Genomic DNA, 19,810 nt, shown 5'->3' on the forward strand with positions numbered 1-19,810 from the left:
AAGATGAGGTATAATATATATTTAATAGGGATAAAATTAAAAAATTATTGAATTTTAAATGAGAATTAATGAAGTTTAAGATTTTCCTTAACATGTGATAAACTTATTGAAAGTGACTTATAAATAAGACTAGAGGAGTATTTTATATAATTTTTGTAAACTTAAGTTGGAATAAACGTCAATTAGTTTAATGTAATTTATATTCAAATTGACTTTTGTATAAAATTTCATTTAATAAAATTTAAATTTGTTTGGATGATTAATAAAAAAATAAATTTAGTTATAAAATAATGAAATGAGCATAGATTTTATTAAATAATACATATTTATATTATTTGTACATGATGTGATAATTATAAGAGAAGTATTAAAATTAAAATTGCAAAGATAAAAATAATTAATATTATTGGCAAAATTTTGAAATTAGTAAAATACTTAAGTTTTAAGAAAATTGAGAAAAAAGTTTCTCCATTAAAATTCTAATTGTTAAAAAGTATTTAAATCAAAGCGTTTGTATAAAAATTTAATTTGTTACTATTCCAATTAAATTTGTAAAGACTTTTTCTCGAATTTCTCAAAATTTTATTATTTAATTTACCCATTTTTTATATTATTATATACAAATATATAGTTATTGAGTATTTTTGGAGTAATTTTTTTTATTAAAGTGTGCCCTTTTCTTTCATCTCATGATCATTTTTTTCCTGTTTTGTTATGCTTTTTTTCAAAAGTCGATTTGCCCTAATATGAATCCAATCCACGCCTACTTTTGAATAATCCAACTCATGTTACCCTCTTTTCAGGGCGCATTTTGCCCTCCCAGTGGTCGTCCAAATACATGTAAATATCCTAAAGCGAAAATTGATGTGAGGTCACATTAAAAATGGTGGAATTCACAGCAATTTTATTTTGAAAATTTTCACTTAAGAGTGTTGAGCACTTGAAAGTTTTTTATCCTTATTATTATCCTAAAAGTCGAAATTCATAACAATTTTACCCCATATCATCAAAAATATTAACAATCACTACTATTATTTTTAATAATTAACGTTAGTTTTATAATGATATGGAACAAAATTGTTATGATTTTAAATTTTTTAGATAATATTAAACCTAAAAAAAACTTTTAAATACTCAATATTCTTAAATGAAAATTCTCGAGGTAAATTTACACCTTAGTCCAAAATGGCACAACATTACTCTTCTTTTAAATATTTGTTATTTCAACTAGTCAAATAAAAGGGGATGCAATGCAACGGGATAGAAAAATATCCTAAATTAATTAGTTGAAGTATGTTTTAAATTTTGGGGTTAATTAGTCCGCAAGTCCTTATAGTTTCAACTAATTTTGAATCAAATCCTTATAATTTTTTTTCTTTTTATTAAGTCTTTATACTTTTACTTGTTTTTAATTAGGTCCTTGCACTTATTTTTCTTTTTATTAAGTCCTTATAATTTCACTAAATTTTTAATAATGTCCATGTATTTTTAATTTTTATTTATTAATTAAATATAAACTTAATTAAATAGATTAATACTGAAATATAAAATATTAATAATTAAATTAATAATTATAAATTAAAATAAATAATATAAATAATTAATTCAGGAAAAATTTTTTGGAACAATTAATTTTTTTAAAAAAATAAAATTATTATAATAATTCATTATTTCCATAATATTATTGTTTATAAACTAATATTAAATAATATATACTATTTTATGCTTATAGAATAGTACTATTAGAATTTATAAAATAAAGAATAAAAAATTCAGGGACTTAATTAAAAATAAGATAAACTTATAAGGACTTGATAAAAAGAAAAATAAATGCAAATGACTTAATTAAAAACAGAAAAAAGTATAAGGACTTGATAAAAAGAAAAAAAATTATAGGGACCTGATTCAAAATTGGTTGAAACTATAAGGACTTACAAATTAATTAACCCTAAATTTTGAGGATGAAACTTTACTTTAAAAAAAAAGAAGAAATGATAACATTACCAAATTTTTAAGGTAGATAATCTGAGAATTATTTAAGCTTACCAGAGAGCAAACCCAAATTTATGAGACTTGGAAAAAATGCATGGGACCAATAATTAGTAACTAAACAATTATTTTTTAAAAATAGAATATATGATCATGTGATTAAAAAATTTGATATAAACAATATAAAAAAAAAACTTGATGTGCATTTTTTTTTTCCAAACTCCTGGGACACTTAACTGAAGACGTGGTTTTTTTCCCCCTTCTTGGCCAAATCATACGTCTAGCCCAAAAAATAAATTATAGAAACTAACGTATTGATGTTTGGTGATCATAAATATTAATTTTTATGAAAATAAAGTATAGAAACCAAGTTAAAAGTTAGTATTATTTGTAAAGAATGATATTTTTTTAAAATGGAAGATTTTTCTTTTTCTCACGGCAACGAAAAAGGTTTCCCAAACTAATTAATTAGCCAATGCTCCGTTGGGGGAAAATATAAGGGAAATGACACTAAGGTCTCATAAAAGAGAAAATAGTACAAAAAGGTCCCCACAAATCTGATAACTATTTAGGAGTCTCAAAAGGACTTGGTTGCAATAAGACAAATCATAAAAAGACAATGTTGTCCCTGCTAAAATGAAATCTGATTTTGAACCCCATTCCTATCTGCACTTTGCTAGCTCACTCTCCTCTCAAAAACTAGCGCCAAATCAACCCTCATCGAAAGCAAGGAACCTCAAATATGTTTACCTTCACCATAATCATTGAAGATCGTCTAGGTATAGGGCATCATTGAAGCTGTTTATGGTCGAAACAAAGCTGTTGTTGTCAGTATCTCTATGTTCATCCATGTTCTTCATTTATAGCAATGTATTCCTTTTGTTTCTCTGCAAATTTTTTGAGTTTAAAATGCTACATTAAAACCTTTGGGTTTGTTATTTAAGTTGGGGTTTCATTATGGGTGGATAAGATGATGATGGGTGCTTTATTTTTTGTTATATTGTGGGTGGCTTTGCTCTACTTTAGCATGGCTTAGTGTGAAAAGCTGAAGAAGATGAAAATTGGATTGGGTATAAACCTCTTCTGCAAAATGCGATATTATATTGTCAATGTAGGCTGTAAAAGTTGTCAATGGATGCCACAATACTTGTTAGTAGGGTTGCTTTACTTGTCAATAACAACTGGATGATTGTTGATGCATGTTTATATTAATGATGGCCAGTACGTCTAGGATTCATATAGGGGTAAGTTTATAAATAATGGAAAAGATGATATGAGATATATTGGAGGTGGTGCAAGAATAAAATTATACAAGTATAACATATCACAGAAGTTTTTGTACAAATTTATCAAGAATAATCAACAAAAGATCATTGTGAAGTGTAAGGTTGATAGTTGTCCATGGTATATGGGTGCATACTTGATGGGAGCACATCAAGATATTGTGTTTTAACTGTCAGAGCATATAGAAGTGAACACATTTATCTTGCATAGGACAACTTGCTTGTTTCTAACTCGGGAAGGTCAAATTTAACTTCTTCAATTGTGATTGATGACTTAAAGTGCGATATTAACAAGAGTCCAAATCTCAGCAGAGAACATATTGAAATAAGCTATTTTTTATATATGGATGTGAAAGGAATATTTTGTAAATAGGTGTGAATGGATTTTTTTTTTTGTAAATAGATACATACCAACAATTTGTTTAGTAATTACATTCAACCCATATGGTTCTTTTAGACAGGTTGTGAAATAAGTGTAGTTCCATGTATATGAAAGTGTAAATGAAAGTTGGTTATAAATTGATGTGTTAGACTTTGCTGTCATGTGAGTTGTAACTATTGCATTTTGCATTGTCAATAAACCTGTTTTGACTTGTCACTACTTGTATTATGACTTGTCAATTAATATACTAATATAAGTTATCTAAAATGTGAATTCAAGTTATATAATGGGTTTTAGTATCATGAGATGTTTTGAATTACTCTGACATGTTACATTTTGGTTATAATATTGTATATAATTATTATTAAAAGTATATCATTACTGATATAAAATTATAAAATGAATTGTCAATAACTACACCATCGCTTGTTAATGGTGATAATGTCACTTGTCATTCACTGCACTATCACTTGTCAATATAACTGTAGATATAAGTTTTAAAAAATGTGATTTTAAATTATTTTGGATTAATATGACATTTGTTAACCTATAAAAAAATCAATAAATCGTAATTACCATTTGATTTGTCAACGGTAGCAATATGACTTGTCAATGGTGGCACTGTGACTTGTCAATGTTCGTACTGTGACTTGTTAACATTGAAATCAAGGGTATAGAATTTCGCCCAGGTGCGGAGGTGCTGTCGCAGAATCATCCAAGCACTGCGATGCCTATTACAGAATGTCTCTCTGTTTTTTTTTGCTTCAGAGGCTGCAGTGGATTGCTTCAAACACTGCGACGAATTGAGCGTTATCAAGCTTGTCAACAAATGCACTATGACTTGTCAACGGTGGCACTATGATTTGTCAATGGTGGCACTGTCATTTGTCAAATTTTGAAAAATTATTATCCAATTAACATAAATTTTGATTATACCTTTTGGTTAATATTTTCATTTTAAGTTACATATAAATTAATTGAGCATTTTAAATAAATGACACCTTCTATTTGAAAGTTTTTAATATCAGTTGTTAATATCTACACGTTGACTTATTCATAAGGCCATTGTAACTTGTTAAATTTTGTGCTGTTTAATGTCATTTTTAGAGTTACTTTGTTAAACATAATTTAATTGAAAATTTCAAATAAATAACACCTTCATATAAAGTAATAGGCTTCATAGAATTAGATTATCCATGAATTTAATACAAAACAATAATAGTACTTGTTCACTAGTCTATAGATATTAACTTCATAATTTACTTGTTGATGCAACCATATTAAATTGTCAAAAGTGGCAACGTAAATTGTAAGCGCAATCTCATCAACTATTTTTATCATAGCATTTAATAACTTCAATATAAAATGCCATTTTACAAGCACAATCGATATAACCAGTTTCAGTTACACTCTTCATTACTTGTCCCTTCTTTTATACTTGTTGTTCTTGCACTACCTCCAATATATCTTATATTATCTCCTCTATCATTTATAAACTTATCCCCTATATGAACAAAGCAAAATAAATGCTTCCCAGATGTATTGGCCATTATTAATGTAAATTTGCATCAACAATCATCCAGTTGTCATTAACAAGTGAAGCAGCCCTACTGACAACTATCGCGGCATCCATTGATAACTTTCACAGCCTACATTGACAACACAATATCTCATTTCGCAGAAAAGGTTTCTACCCACACCAACTTTCACCTTCTTCAGCTTTTCATGCTAAACCATGCTAAAACAGAGCAAGTCCACCCACAATGTCACCAAAAACAGAGCACACATCATCATCCTACCCACCCACAATGAAACTCCAACTTAAATCACCAACCTAAAGGTCTTAGTGTAATATTTTAAACTCAAAAATTTTGCAGAGAAACAAAAGGAATACATTGCCATAAATGAAGAACACGGATGAACACAGAGATGTTGACAAGAACAACTTTGTTTTGACCATAAACAGCTTCAATGATGCCCTATACCTAGATGATTTTCAATGATTACGGCAAAAGTAAATAGATTTGAGGTTCCTTACTTCTAATGATGGTTGATTTAGCGTTAGTTTTTGAGAGGAGAGTGAGATGGTAATGTGTAAATAGAAATAGGGTTCAAAATCAGATTTTATTTCAGTAGGGACAACATAGTCTTTTTATGATTTGTCTTATTGCAACCAAGTCCCTTTGGGACTCCTAAGTAGTTATCGGATTTGAAGGGATTTTTTCGCAGTATTTTCTCTTCTATGGGACCTTAATGTCATTTTTTCAAAAAATAAGTTGGTGATATGGAAACTACAAACAAATAGTATTATATAATTAAGGTGTAATTTTGCTTTAAAAATTTTCTTGTGGGGGTCATTGGTATTCAACAATTTTTTGACTCAATATTACCTCAAAATTATTACTCTTTTGATCTTTAATATAAAACTGATTTAACTAATTTGATTATATTAAAGAAGTATGTAAGGTAATTAATTATAAAAAATATGACATGTTTTTCTTAAAATATCATAATCATCTTTCTTAATATTTTTTCTCTTTTACTTACTTGATTATAGTTGAGAGAGTATCTGAAGGAATATAACAGGAACAATGTCATCCTATTCTATCAACAAACACAAACATCTGCTACGTCAAACCTTAAGCCAAATATAATTCCATGTGGGCATGACTATGCTTTCTTTTATACTCATTTTTGTCTCAAAGTTTTCACCAAAAACCAATATTACCTCGGAAGTGTCCAGGAAAAAACAGCATCCAAATTTGATGGCAAAATGAAAATAGAGCATACAAAAAGCTGTTGAAGATGCACAACCAAGTACTACCTTCGTTTTTTAATATAAGAATTAGTTGACTAATTTGAGTAGATTAAAAAAGTTTATTAAGTTAGTTATGTATAATAAATATATGTTGTCATCTCTAAAATATTTTCATTAATCATGTGTATTAGTTAGAACTATTATTTGATAAAATTTTTAACATGTGCAAGTACTATAGAAACAACTTTAAAAAAATAAATAAATATGACAAACAAGGTAGATTTGAGGTCTTATATTAAAAAATATATTAAATATCAAATTAATTCTTATATTAATGATAAAAGTAGTTAATGACAAATACGATGAATAGCATACATGTAGCGTTAATCTATTCCCTTCTTATTTGAGCATCACCATTGAATGCGTCAAAGTCAAATATGAACTCCAACTCTTATGATTTAACTCGATAAACTTTTGCATACGTATAATTCTGATTTACTTATTTTTTGGGTATTACCGTGAGTATCACAAATACACGAGCACTACCATGCGCTTTTGCCTTGCGAGATGTTTAAATTTAGATATCATACCAAATAAAATATTGGAAAAATGACAAAAAATTATGCTTAAATTTAGAAATCCCAAATAATTATTCATAATGAAAATTTCTTTTTATTTATACATAACTAATTAGAGATTTTTAAATTTACTAAATTGATCATATTGCCCTAAGTAATTTATAAAAGAAAGAAAGAAGAGTAGAGATAGGTTAACAACTCCTTCAACACATTTAACAAATTCTTCAACATTATTAACAAATTTGTTGTCACCTTTAGCAACGGGCTTTTCAGGAAAGTAAAAACATGGAACTTTTATAGTTTTAGTAATACTGTTAATAAGTCATGTAACTATATTAATAATTCATGTAATGCTATTAATCATGTGATTTGAGAGCTTTCTACATTTAGAGAGATTAGTCATAGCATCATAAATGAAGAATTTTACAACTCTTGTGGTTTGATTAACAAGTTTGTTATTGCCTTTAATAGCAAGCTTTCCAAGAAATTAAAAGTGAGGCACTTTCATAATGTCAATAATGCTGTTAATAAATTGTATAATAATATTAACAACTTACGTAATACAAACCACGTGATCTAAGAGGTTTTTGCACTTAGAGAGATTAACCATGACATCACCAATGAGAAATGTTAGCCTTTTACGATACAGTTAACTAGTTGTTTGACGCTACCAATAAATTTATTATCACTCTTGACAACAAGATTTATAGGGAATTAAAGTAGCACTTGACAACTCCAATAATATATCGTTTGAGACGAATTTGTTAATAACGTTAAAGAATTTAATAACCGCATTAAAAAGAATTATTCACCTATTGCGTTTGCTTCTCTTTTTTTCTTTTAAAAATTACTCAGGATAATAGGGTCATTTTAATAAATTTAAAAATTCCTCACTGGCCATGTATGATTACAAAGAAATTTTGTCTTATTTTTCCAATATTCAAACACAAATTAAAGTTCAGGTTGGAAAAAAACACACGAACACACAAATTAAAGCCGTGATCCAGCGCGAGTGTCCCGAATGGAGTCCAACACATCAGCCAGCACCTGCATGCGGTTCTGAGCGTACACGTGTCCCTCCCAACCCCTTTTAACTAAGCCCTCGCCTAGTTCAATCGCAGCCTTCAGCGTCTCCTCGGCGTTATCGTGAGCGGAATCGATGATACCAATCTCCACCGCTCGCTTCGCCGTGACCTTAGCAGCTTTCATGATCAATTCACGGCGAGCCGCCGGTGACCCGATCTTGGCCTTGAGAATTGCCATGAACCAAGGCGGAAGGACAAGCTTGATGTCGAGCTCGCTCATGTAGAGAAAGCCCCTATCGCTCCTCATCAAGACGTAATCGTGGCTCAAGGCGAGGATACAGCCAGCGGCGGAGGCGTGTCCGGACACGGCGGAGATCGTAGGCATCGGGAGTGAAATTAGATCCGTGACCACCGACCGGAGCAAGGAGTCCATGAGAAGCTTGCGGTCTTTGAACGACCGAGCTTCGGCCCAGGCGAGATCGTAGCCGTTGGAGAAGAATTTACCGTGCGCGGTGGTGACGAGAGCGGAAGAGGAGGATGCTTCAGATCGGACACGGCGGAGAGCGGAGCGAATAGCATTGAGAAGAGTAGGGTTAAGCCTGTGCTCGTCGGTGCCGGTTAGTGTTAAGATGAAGATGTTGCCCCTCTTCTCCAACGAGCACATTCTCTTTCCTTTTTTTCTGGGTTCTCAGATTATCCTGCTTTGATTGCGAAAGAGAAGAAAGAATCGGGTATTATTAACTGCAAAATGCGAGGGTGAAAGGTCAAAGTTGCCAGTCCGGCTCCAATTCGTAGACGGCGTCGTTAATAAATTCATCCAGTCAACACTTCCACATGTACGGATTTTCTAATTGGACAGTTTTGAATGAGTTATCCAAGACATGAATAAAAAATCCAATGTCACTGTCATATTGGATAAGTGGAACCGGCTGCAAATCAAAATATTCACAGCTTAATTTCTTTAAAATAGAATTTTTTTTTCAAATATTTATATGTTGTTACTACCTCCGGTCCTAATTATAAGAGCTAGTTGATTAATTTGAGGAGATTAATGAAATAAGTTGAATTAGTTATTTGTCATAAATAGATGTTGTCTTTTCTAAAATATCCTTGCTAATCAAGTGTATTGGTTAGAACTATCATTGTTGAAGGGCTATTTTAAAAAATATATATAAATATGAGAGACAAAATGGATTGGAGTCTTATATTTAGGATCAAAATAAAAGTCAAATAGAATCTTATATTAAGGATTGGAGGTAGTATCATCGAATTTCTTTTACACCAAGAGTGTTTGGATTAACTTATCAAAAATAATTTTACAAATTTTAAAATAAGCATGAGTTTTATTTTGAATTACATGAAAGTCTGGAGGATTCGTAATCTTTGGAATTTTTTAAAGGAGGTGTCAAATTTCTAACATTACTTGACATACGATACAATTAGTACGATAATAGATACTATAAAAACTGAAAAAAGGTAGATTTGTTTCTCTTTATTCCTTTCCATTTGACAGAGGAACAACAAACACATGTCCAAGAAGAAACCTGAACAAAACCATATGAAAAGAGACTGCATGAAGCAGGGTGAAAATGAACCAATAGGGCAATACCCATACGATGATTTCTTCGGCCAACGGTATCATCTTTGCAATTTTCTCCTTTATGAAGAGAATCAGCCACTAAAACCTGTTGATGGTGATGTTACAAGCTATCTATTGGATTAATGGACTCCATCCCTCTTCTTCCACTAGCTGCTAAGAATTTAGCAGCCTTATTCCCTTGTTTAGCTATCCAGAAATAATCAAGACCAGGCCTTCTCTTAATTAAAACAATAATACCAGATAAGATTGCTGAACTCTGTCACTCCACTTTTCTAAAGCAAATACTAAAGTTGCTGAAATTGTTACTAGACTAAAGGGGTGTTTGGATAGAAACCTAACAATGGTTTCAGAAGTGTTTTTACGGATTACGAAGTAAATATGTGAAGGAGGTTACCTCGTTTTGCGAAAAAGTGATTCTGAAACCGTGGTTTTGGTTTTGCCAAATACCCCTTAAATAGCTTCTATGCAGGCATGATTGACAAATTAGCTTCTAGTAGAAATATTTTAAAAACAAAACATATCGCGTGATTGGAAAAGTTAACATAAGTATTCATATTTTATGGTTTTTGCTTTTCTCCCAAAACACATATACTCATTTCAAAATTTACGATGTATGACTTTAAAATATATGCATACATATTTCTTGCCTGTTCATTCCCCAATACTCAAACGCGTATACGTAAGTACGTACAAATTGTGACTTAATTATTCTTGACTAATTCTTAGGCTAGCCAATTTCCTTTTTATGAGAAAATCGAATTTGAAATCAATTCCTGGTTTAACCAGTCCAACTAGCCGGTATCCTCATAATGTTGACTCTCAATTTCACATAGCAACACTAAAATATACTCCACTTCTTAATGTAAGATCTAATTATTAGATTGATTTTGGTCCTAAATATTAGATCTATTTATCATATTTATCAATTTTTTTCTAAATTATCCCTATGAATACTCCCTCAATCATAATCAAGTGGAAGAAGGAGAAAGGATATTAAGGAAAATGATTATGGTGTTTTAGAAAAAACATGTCATATTTATTATAATTAACTAATTTACCTAACTTTCTTAATCTAATCAAATTATTTAACTAGGTTTTATGTTAAAGAGATGAGTAATAATTTATTACCTGGGTTAATATATTTTTGGCCTCCTAAGTTTGCACGAATTTTGATTTTAGTCTTTTAAATTTTAAACCATAAATTTTGATTTTTTAAAGGGTAAAATGGTTCAGACTTTTATTAAATTATAAAGACTAATATTTTAAATAAAAAAAATTTGAGAGACCAAAAACTTATAATTTAATACTTGAAGAATCTAAATCAGAATTAATGCAAATTTTGAAGAATAAAAATTGTACTAACCGCTCAATATTTAGATATCTGAGTTCCACGCAAGGCCCATCAATCATTGGGCAATGGACACTATATAAACGACAGGAAGGCCTCATCAAGAGCCGAAACGAAAAAAGAGAGCCTATTGGCAATTACCAAATAGCATTAAAATTTAGGTTTTATGGTTCAGCTCAACACGTGAGCCCCAACGGATCCACGACGCTACAACGGAACTCAAAGAAGACAACCGTTCCTCTCAAAGTCAGAGATCTCTCGTCGTTGGCGAACGGTCAGTGTCTTTGCCTTGGCTTTTTCTCATCTCAGGCCGTATCTGAAGGGACGATCTCCTTCATTACTCTCTCACACGGCAGGATTTCTTATAAGATCATCATCGATTTTTTCATGCTTCATTTCGTAATGATCTATCTGTGCTAAGTGTCTCTTATAGGTCAGAAAATTTTCTATCCTTCGCAGTTGCCGATTATCTCATTGGCGATTTTCTGGAAAGGTATTTTCCAGAGTTTCTTTGGCTTTGGTCGTAGAATGGATACGGGTTCTGTTTCGTGGCTTTATAGAAACCTCATTTGATCGTTTTTACAAGAAGTGATCGCATAGCGGAGTGGATATCGCGTTAGACTCCGGATCTAAAGGTCGTGGGTTCGAATCCCACTGCGATCGCATCACATTTTTTTGCCTCCTATTTCGTTATGTATTTTCTTCCGAAAGTTTGTGATATATCAAATTTGGAGTTTCAGTTTTTTCCTAGCTTGTCTGATTTTCAGGAGACCTGCTTTCCTCCCCCCCCCCCCCAAATCGTTGCCTGTATGGTTTATTTTCTGGCATTAAAACCGTGAAAAATCAGAAATACGTTTTTGGATACAATTTGGTAACTGGACCTCCAATTTATTGCAATATGATGATCCTTTGACAATGAATGTACTCCTTTGCACTCTGAAAGGTCACCTGATGCAACTTATCTGTTTTTGTTCCTTCTAGGTATTAGATATATTAGTATTGGGATCCATAATTTAAAATAATTTGAATAAGAATTTGTATGGTATATCCGTTTACAGCGTGTAATTAAAAGATGTGCTTCCTTATTGTTCCCGTATTGAAAATTTGAAGCTGTAAGTTTTCACTTATCAAGCTGGCATTGGAAGGGATTTTATATTGAACTCGTTCAGTACCAGCAGATGGGACAAGAATATTGAGTAATTTTTTCATAGCTCTCAAGTTGTCACTATTACATATTTTGTACATTGCAGGGCAATACTTATCGTTGAGCATTTAATTTATTTCTAACTTATGTGCAATAGTTTGTACGTTGAAACTAAATGCGCTGTCTACTGTTTCAGAATGTCAAATTGATGATTGGCGATTTATTTATTCCCTGTATATACGGATAACACTTCTACAGATGTTTATATTGTACTTTATTATCATTTCCTATTGCCTTATCAATTTGATGTGTGCTATGCCATGCCGCACTATGGACCATCTTACAAACGTTTGACGAGATTTAATGTTTGGCCTTGCGTTATTGTTCTTGCCGGTATGCTCCCTATCCACTATATTGATTTACCTTAATGGTTGATGGATGACTCCTGATAAATACGTTATGGATTTGATACTTTTTTCTCATATATGCCAAGTGAAGATAATTCAAAAAATCTATGGCTTAGTGTTGTGTTCAATAACAATAATGTATGCCTTTTCAGTACTTTTTGAGTGCATGATTGGATTTGCAGTTGGTAGTTCCCTAGTTGGTTAGGAAAATACAATGATCTAAAATGAAGCACATTTAAACCCATATAAGATCATAGAAAAGCTTACTACCAAGCTTCAAGTACTGTCTCTAGGTTTTTATGATATATTTTTAGTCACATTCATGGGCTTGGGGATGATGGCGTGACTGGAATGCATAATTAATTCAGTTTGTTTGGAGATAACTTTGCATACTAACCTTGTTTAGAATGTTAAGGCATTTCCTTTTCTAGAGTTACTTAATTGACACATACTAAATTTAGTACTGAGTCTTTTTTGTTTTTTGTTTGGCCTGAATTTAGTACAAAGTCTAAGCTATGGGTTTCTGTGAAATTTATTTACGACACTATCAGCCGATGATCTCATTGGAACCAACCCGACTTGTTGAAATCGAGATGGTATTTTGGCTTTGTAAGCCTCCTAAGTTGCTTTATGCGTTCTTTTCTGTGTTTACTTGAATGTACCTAGACTGGCACATCCACTAGGGTCTATGGGAAAACTCTGGCTGAAACAAACAGTCTAATTCTGGATGGGACTGACTGGTGAAGTTGAACTGGATAAGGGATTTGAATGAGATCACTTATTTTGCATCATTAACCAACTTAACTTTTGGTTTTGTGCGTTTTGGTTGTGTATTATTTGAGGTGGGAAATTAAGAGATATAGTTAGGAAGCAGCTCTTCATGGAAGCGTAGAATTCAGACTATGCCAAACTGGGTTAAAAAGTGAATACTCAGATAGAGTTGCCTTAAGAAACAAGCAAATCCAAGGTGTTGCATAGTAGAATGGAATGGACGCTCTTGTGCTGTTGCCTTGTCCTGACTATGGTTTGTTTTCTGCTTAGAAGGGAAATTTCATTGAGAATAATATGGATGCTATTCCATGATGTTGCAGGTCCATATAGGCTTGAGATTAGGAGATTGGATAGAAGTTTGGTGGAGAATTAGCTGAAGCCATGGAAGGATGTGGTCTGACATTATAGACTGCGGATATTCCAGCTTGACTTTTCAAAGAAAACTACTCGAAAATTGTGCATTTTTTAATTTATTTTTTAAAAAATCATGAAAAATTCAAGACTGCAACATTTTTTTACCCATAAGATATCAAAGTGTCATTAATGATTAAGAGAAAATTGGGAGGTTGGGGCATTTCAGGAGTCCTTAATGGCCCCTGCCCGAATTTTGTTTCTGGTTTCTTTTTTTTTAATATTTCTAAATCTTAAGGAATAAAAAATCGGACCGGATACTAAACTAGTCGAGATAATGGGTCAATGGTTAATGGTCAGACGGTCATATTAAAATAATAGAATTTAATTGGCAATAACAACATAGAATAATATTTATAAATAATAATCACTCAACAAAATGCAAAAAAATTATAAAAGTTGTTTAAATATTTAATTATACCAAAAGCAACATTAATAAAAATTTTCTTTGAGCAGCTCAATTCTGAATTTCATCCAAAAATTTCCTTGCACTTCATTTTTTGGGAACTCTCTTGTATTTTGTGTGGGCTACCTTTGAATTATTACTCTGTAGTCACCCCTTCTTGATGTCCATCTGCTTACAGCTTGCCCCTCAATCGCTCCATCAAGGCACCCACAATCAAAAAGCAACCAATCCCTAAAAAAGACTTAGACTGACTTCTATACTTACTTTGGTAATTGGGGCTGTGTATTTCTTGCTTTTATTAACCAAATTCTTATTCCTTGCAAGTCGCATTGAAAATTCCGGCTAGGGTTTGAAGGTGGATTTCAGCTAGGGATTTCAGATTTGGGGGAGGAAAAGAGAGTTGCTGAAGATTCGACAGAGGCAAAGATGCTACCCTCCCTTCCTTTTTAGATTCAGTCTACTGTCTATGAGTCTGTGATTATGTTTAAATTTTTTTATATATATTTTTTAAACACAAAACGATGTCATTTCTTAAAGATAGAAGATTAAAATTATTAAATTGGGCAATTGCGGTTGAAACAGTTTTTTCCTTTCAACCAGACTGAATCAGAGACCTGTTCATTGGTTTTCTGGTGGAATCAGTCAGTCTGGTCTGGTTTTTATTTTCATTGCTAAATCTAATTCCATCAAAGTATTGTTGTCCATTTGAATTTTGTTATGGGATGAACTTAGATATAACTATCACAAACAAATAAGCACAACTCCTATCCTGCTGTTTAAATGTGAACCAAATTGACATGTCCAACATTTATGCTCGTCTGCATATTATTTTTCAGATCCCATTCATTAAAATCAAGCTTAACCTTGGAAGAGCTGAAAAAATGAGGCTAAAATAAATTTAAATAGGGATCATTGATCATGGATTACGATGCTACCGTCTTTCAAAACTTTTTAAATTTTATATATCTATTATATATGAAATTAAATTGTGAATTTTGTGTGCTGGGAATTCAGCTTTGCTAAAATTTCATCAAGATACTTATGCAGTACCTCTGTTTTCTTACAAACTAAATTAATACTCACATTATTTAAATTAAATATGCAGAGTATAGCCTTATTAAATATTTTTTTAAACAAAAAACCAAATTCTTCAGGGTAGGATCATAGACACGGAAGAACATAATTTTTTTTTTATTAATTTTTTTCTGTTAAGTACATATCTTTTTATCATATATGACTTTTTTTAAAATTTTAATACTTAATTATCCAGATAACTTTAAGTTTGATGTGTATTTTCTTAATACTTTGAATTTATATAACTTAGAATGAATGTGAAAAAATGTTCTGGTATCTAATAAGATCAATACCGTAATAAGAATAAGAAAAGTAAAAAATTGGGAAAAAAATTTAAATTAGAGATATTTTTTTTTTCAAGGTGAAGACATGAAACGCCCCGCATCATGTTGACTTGTTCCAGCTGGTCAAAAAAAATATTGAGTTGCTCCGACGAACTCAAATCATTTTCTATCATTAAATACTTTCAAACAACAAACTAAATCCACTATCGTTAATAATTCGAGGGAGAACATATTAACGTATATAAAAGAAAATTAAAGGATATACATTTCTTAATTTGTTGTTCTGAAAATTAAGAACCGGAGGTACTATTAAAGAAATAAATTGAAAAAGTAAGCTATCCATATATAATTCTACTTTAAATCCTCAATACTGTATTTTATTTGACCAAAACTGACACGTTCATTTGTTCTAATGTTGAAATGCTTCCGATTTTCAGAGCCAGCCGCAGTCTCGTCATGGGCATTAAGCCTTTGATAGCAGGTAGCAACAAAGATGTACTTCAATGTTCAAGGAGTGTTTATAGCCCCAAACCCATTGAATTGGATTGGGTTACCTAGGTGAAAAGAGAGAAGGAAAAAAAAGGGATGGGTTGGTCAAAACCCTACCAGTCACTAAAACCACAACAAAAAATTACAATACCCTTGACAATAAGACAAGGAGTCACACTTACTCTGTTTTTAGGTCAATTGTCAAAAAGGCCACATTATAATGAATAATGTAGATAACACAATCGCAAGCCCATAACCAAAAATTGTACTTCTTTCTATCTTAATATAAGAATTAGTTTGACAGTCAATTTGATTCTAAATATAAGATCCTTAATTCACTTTGTCTCCAATATTTATTCATTTTAGCCTTAAATAATCCTTATAGCGGTTGCATATGTTAAGAAGTTAATATATATAGGTAATTCAAACACACATGATTAATAACGGTATTTTAAGAAAGACAATATCTATTTAGTGAAAATAATGTTCAAATTTCAACTAGGGCTTCTATTAAAAGCCTGAGGTAACAAAAGCTATGGTTGTTACTAGTCCATTCAGCCTAAAAGAAGAACTACTTCAACAGAAACCGCATGTGGATTTCAAATTTGAAATATGCGCAAGAGACAATACCATTGGTCACGAAAAAAATTGTGCTAAAGGGACGATACTGATCAACATTAAGCTCAATGCATACACACAACAACCATCATATAGGAATATAAGACCGTTGACCCAATGATGCCGAAAAGTGCAATGCATAATTTTTTATACAGAAAACCATACCATGCAAACTATGTACGCCAGAAGATAGCAACGTTCTTCATTGTGAAACAATGTATGGAATTAAATCAATTAATCGTGAATTTAGGGAAGCAGTATATTATCATAAACACAGCAATATTGCATACCAACCCAGGGATCGTCATGGCGGTGAACATTATTAGACATTTCATGAGAAAATACGGAGTATTGTTTCAGCAATATGAGGTGAAAATAGAGAGTCTAGAGACCCTTCATTAGAAAAAATAAAAGCAATAGTTTATAATTGTCATAATCATTCGAAAATTTTTAGCCTATGTTTATAATGCAAGATACATCACGTAGAAAGGGAAACTGCATGAAAACTCAGGTCAATTACCTCATCTTTCATTATATTTTTGACCAATTTGTTGCTGAGCTTTTGTGATCATCAATACGAATGATAAACCTAGGCTATGTTTAGATTGTCATTACAAAAGCTAAAAGCACCTGGGAAAGGCTGTAACCGAGGTTGGTGGCTTATTTGAGGAAAAATGATTGTTTGGATGTGTTGCTTTTGGAACTGACTTATAACCAAAAGCTACTTATTTTCGGATGCTCCCTGTTCTAGCTTTTCCATCGTTCAAAATGCAATTTACCGTTACAGGGCAATTAATGGGTATTATTTCTCTCACCTATCATTTTCACCCAACCCCAAAGCCTCAGAATACTCGACCCCTCAGAACACTCGACCGAGCAATAGGGAGGCTCCTCTTGCTCTACATTCGGCCTTCTATCCGTCACTCTCGGCACTCTCTCGCCGTCTCCATCCATGGGTCTCCGTCCATCGCTCTCTCCGGCGTCTCCATCCATGGATCTCGGCGGTTGTTCTCCCTCCATCACTGTCGCGACAAATCTGTGTCATCCTTCCTTACCATCATCGACGTGTATGTGCAAAGAATCGCGGCTGTCTTCCTCCGCCGGTCAAGGTACTGTGGTTGCCTTTCTTTTCTTTTTCCTGTTCGACTTCAGATCCTCCGTTCTCCTTGTCGGTGCTGACCGTGGTTGAAGGAGGTGGGTTATTTTTTTTCCCCCTTTCTCCTCTGGTTGTAGCTGCTGTTGTGTGTGCAAAGAATCATCTCCTGTGTTTTTTTCCCCTTCTCCTGCAGACGTTCTATTTTGACCGAAGCATATGATGGTTTGGCAAGTGCTGGTGTGCCCTTGTCGAAGTGAACCAGTAGAGTGCATGACTTCTCCATTTCTGATCTCCAATCTTTACGCGCAAACCATCATATGCTTCAGTCAAAATAGATATGTGGATATATTTAGCTAGGATATGTGGATGTATTCCGGCTTGGTTGAAGCTTTTGATTCACACGGTTATATTTGGAATGTAGATATATTTAGCATGTATGAACAATCTGAATATTGGAAAAAGAAATCATTCACATGATTGATTATACTGCTTGATTATATTGAGAGTTTGGCAAATCTATTGTGTTTTGTGATTCTGTGTTTTTTGTTATCCATCCTCATTCATGAGCAATTTTAATTTTTTTTTGGTTTTTCCGGCTACATTGAGCACTGGGTTTGAAATTTTGATCCAAACATGAATTTAGAGCTCTGCCAATTTTCAGTGACGTTTATTTTGTTTCAATTCATTGCCCATGTTGAGTTGAATTTGTTATGGTCTTGGTTAAGCTGAAAATTCTAGTATTAAGGTTAGCATACCCCAAGTTTGCTTGAATTAAGGCACTTTTAGTGATAAATTGATTTACATAATATTGTGGATTTATACTGCTTCATTATACTGTTTGATTCTTAACTAATTGTGGGTTTGATATATATGTAATTTCAACAAGAACTATGAGTAACGATAAAGGCAAAGCACATTGGGACGTGAGCACCACAGGTGTTTTTCTCAAAATATGTGTTGCCCAGATTTATAGCAAACTGCGTCAAGGATCTTCATTTACAAAACAAGGTTGGGACAACATTCACAAAACTTTCAATGAAAGGACAGGGACAGGATATGAAAAAAAGCAGCTGAAAAATAGGTTAGATAACTTGAGAAAAGAGTGGAAGACATTTGATAAACTAATTGCTAAGGAGACCGTTATAGGGTGGGACCCTGAAAGGAACACAGTGGTGGCATTTGATGAGTGGTGGGAGAGGAAATTACGGGTATGAACTAGCTTGTGTTAATTTAGAAGCAGTATTATACTTTTGGAATATATTTAACTTTGGTTTACTTTTGACTTTGTAGGAAAATCCAGCATATGAAAAGTTTAGGCACTATGGGTTAAGGTTTCGCACTGAATTGGAAACTATATTCAAGGACACTATGGCATCAGGAGATGATATGTGGGCACCATCTTGGACCGGGCCTGAGCCACAGAGGGGTGATCAGCCAAATGACTACCAACCAACAATGGACTGGCAAGAAGGTTCAGGGGATAGGCAAGACGACACTGGACGCCGTGCAGGAGTTTCGGACTATTTGGATGGCATCAATTTAACTGCAAATACATCGAACACTGCACCCACTGGACCTTGTGCTTCAGGGAGTCAAGGGAAGAGGAAGAGAAGTGAAGGGTTAGATAAGTACAAGAAGCAAAAAATGCCAGCGACAAGAAGAATAGCAGATTCAGTGAGTTCGATTGAGAAGGCTTCAATTAGTACGGCAGAGGTGGTAGAACCCAAATGGCTAGATAATTAAGTGAATAAAAAAAACTGAAATATAATCTAGTAGAGGGTTGAGGCAAGAATCTCACTCTCAACTCACTAATAGCCGGGATAAAATCTACTAAAATTTACTTAAGCAAGGATCTCACTTAACTAGATTTAGTAGCCAAAAGGAGAATCTCCAAATTACTGAACAAATATTTATCTCTCATATGTTAGCTTATAGGATGGCTAACATATTTATAGTGTAGAAATTACAATTGAATAAATATAAGAATTAAGTAAATATCCCTAATATCTTGGAACTAACAGAAAGAGACGTTGATGGACCTCTAACAACCTAAAGTCCCCTTATTCAATTAATAAATCATTAATAAAATCAATAAAACCTAAAAGACTCATTCAACTCTCCTAAAAAGATGCAAACAGACTCAACCA

General features: G+C 32.5%; 2 protein-coding genes, 1 long non-coding RNA gene and 1 other non-coding gene across 4 annotated transcripts; 3 read left to right on the forward strand and 1 right to left on the reverse strand.

The window, feature by feature from the left end:
• Positions 1 to 7,980: 7,980 nt before the first annotated feature.
• On the reverse strand, positions 7,981 to 8,980 carry LOC114734642 (enoyl-CoA delta isomerase 1, peroxisomal-like). Its single transcript, XM_028922280.1, has one exon. The coding sequence runs from the start codon at positions 8,677 to 8,679 to the stop codon at positions 7,981 to 7,983; it is 699 nt and encodes a 232-aa protein (XP_028778113.1). The 5' UTR covers positions 8,680 to 8,980.
• A 2,146-nt stretch (positions 8,981 to 11,126) lies between these two features.
• Positions 11,127 to 13,859, forward strand: LOC114734645 (uncharacterized). The gene is made up of 2 exons (XR_003739192.1): positions 11,127 to 12,500; positions 13,606 to 13,859. It is a non-coding gene; the product is annotated as an uncharacterized LOC114734645 (long non-coding RNA).
• TRNAR-CCG (transfer RNA arginine (anticodon CCG)) lies at positions 11,554 to 11,626 on the forward strand. Its single transcript has one exon. It is a non-coding gene; the product is annotated as a tRNA-Arg (tRNA).
• A 4,694-nt stretch (positions 13,860 to 18,553) lies between the features above and the next one.
• On the forward strand, positions 18,554 to 19,287 carry LOC114734643 (L10-interacting MYB domain-containing protein-like). Its single transcript, XM_028922281.1, has 3 exons — positions 18,554 to 18,871; positions 18,954 to 19,175; positions 19,252 to 19,287. Exons 1-3 carry the CDS (start codon positions 18,554 to 18,556, stop codon positions 19,285 to 19,287), a joined length of 576 nt encoding a protein of 191 aa, XP_028778114.1.
• Positions 19,288 to 19,810: the final 523 nt, after the last annotated feature.

This window comes from Neltuma alba, unplaced genomic scaffold (assembly GCF_004799145.2).
Source record: "Neltuma alba isolate B1F8T4 unplaced genomic scaffold, ASM479914v2 tig00013120_pilon, whole genome shotgun sequence".
Taxonomy (NCBI): Eukaryota; Viridiplantae; Streptophyta; class Magnoliopsida; order Fabales; family Fabaceae; genus Neltuma; species Neltuma alba.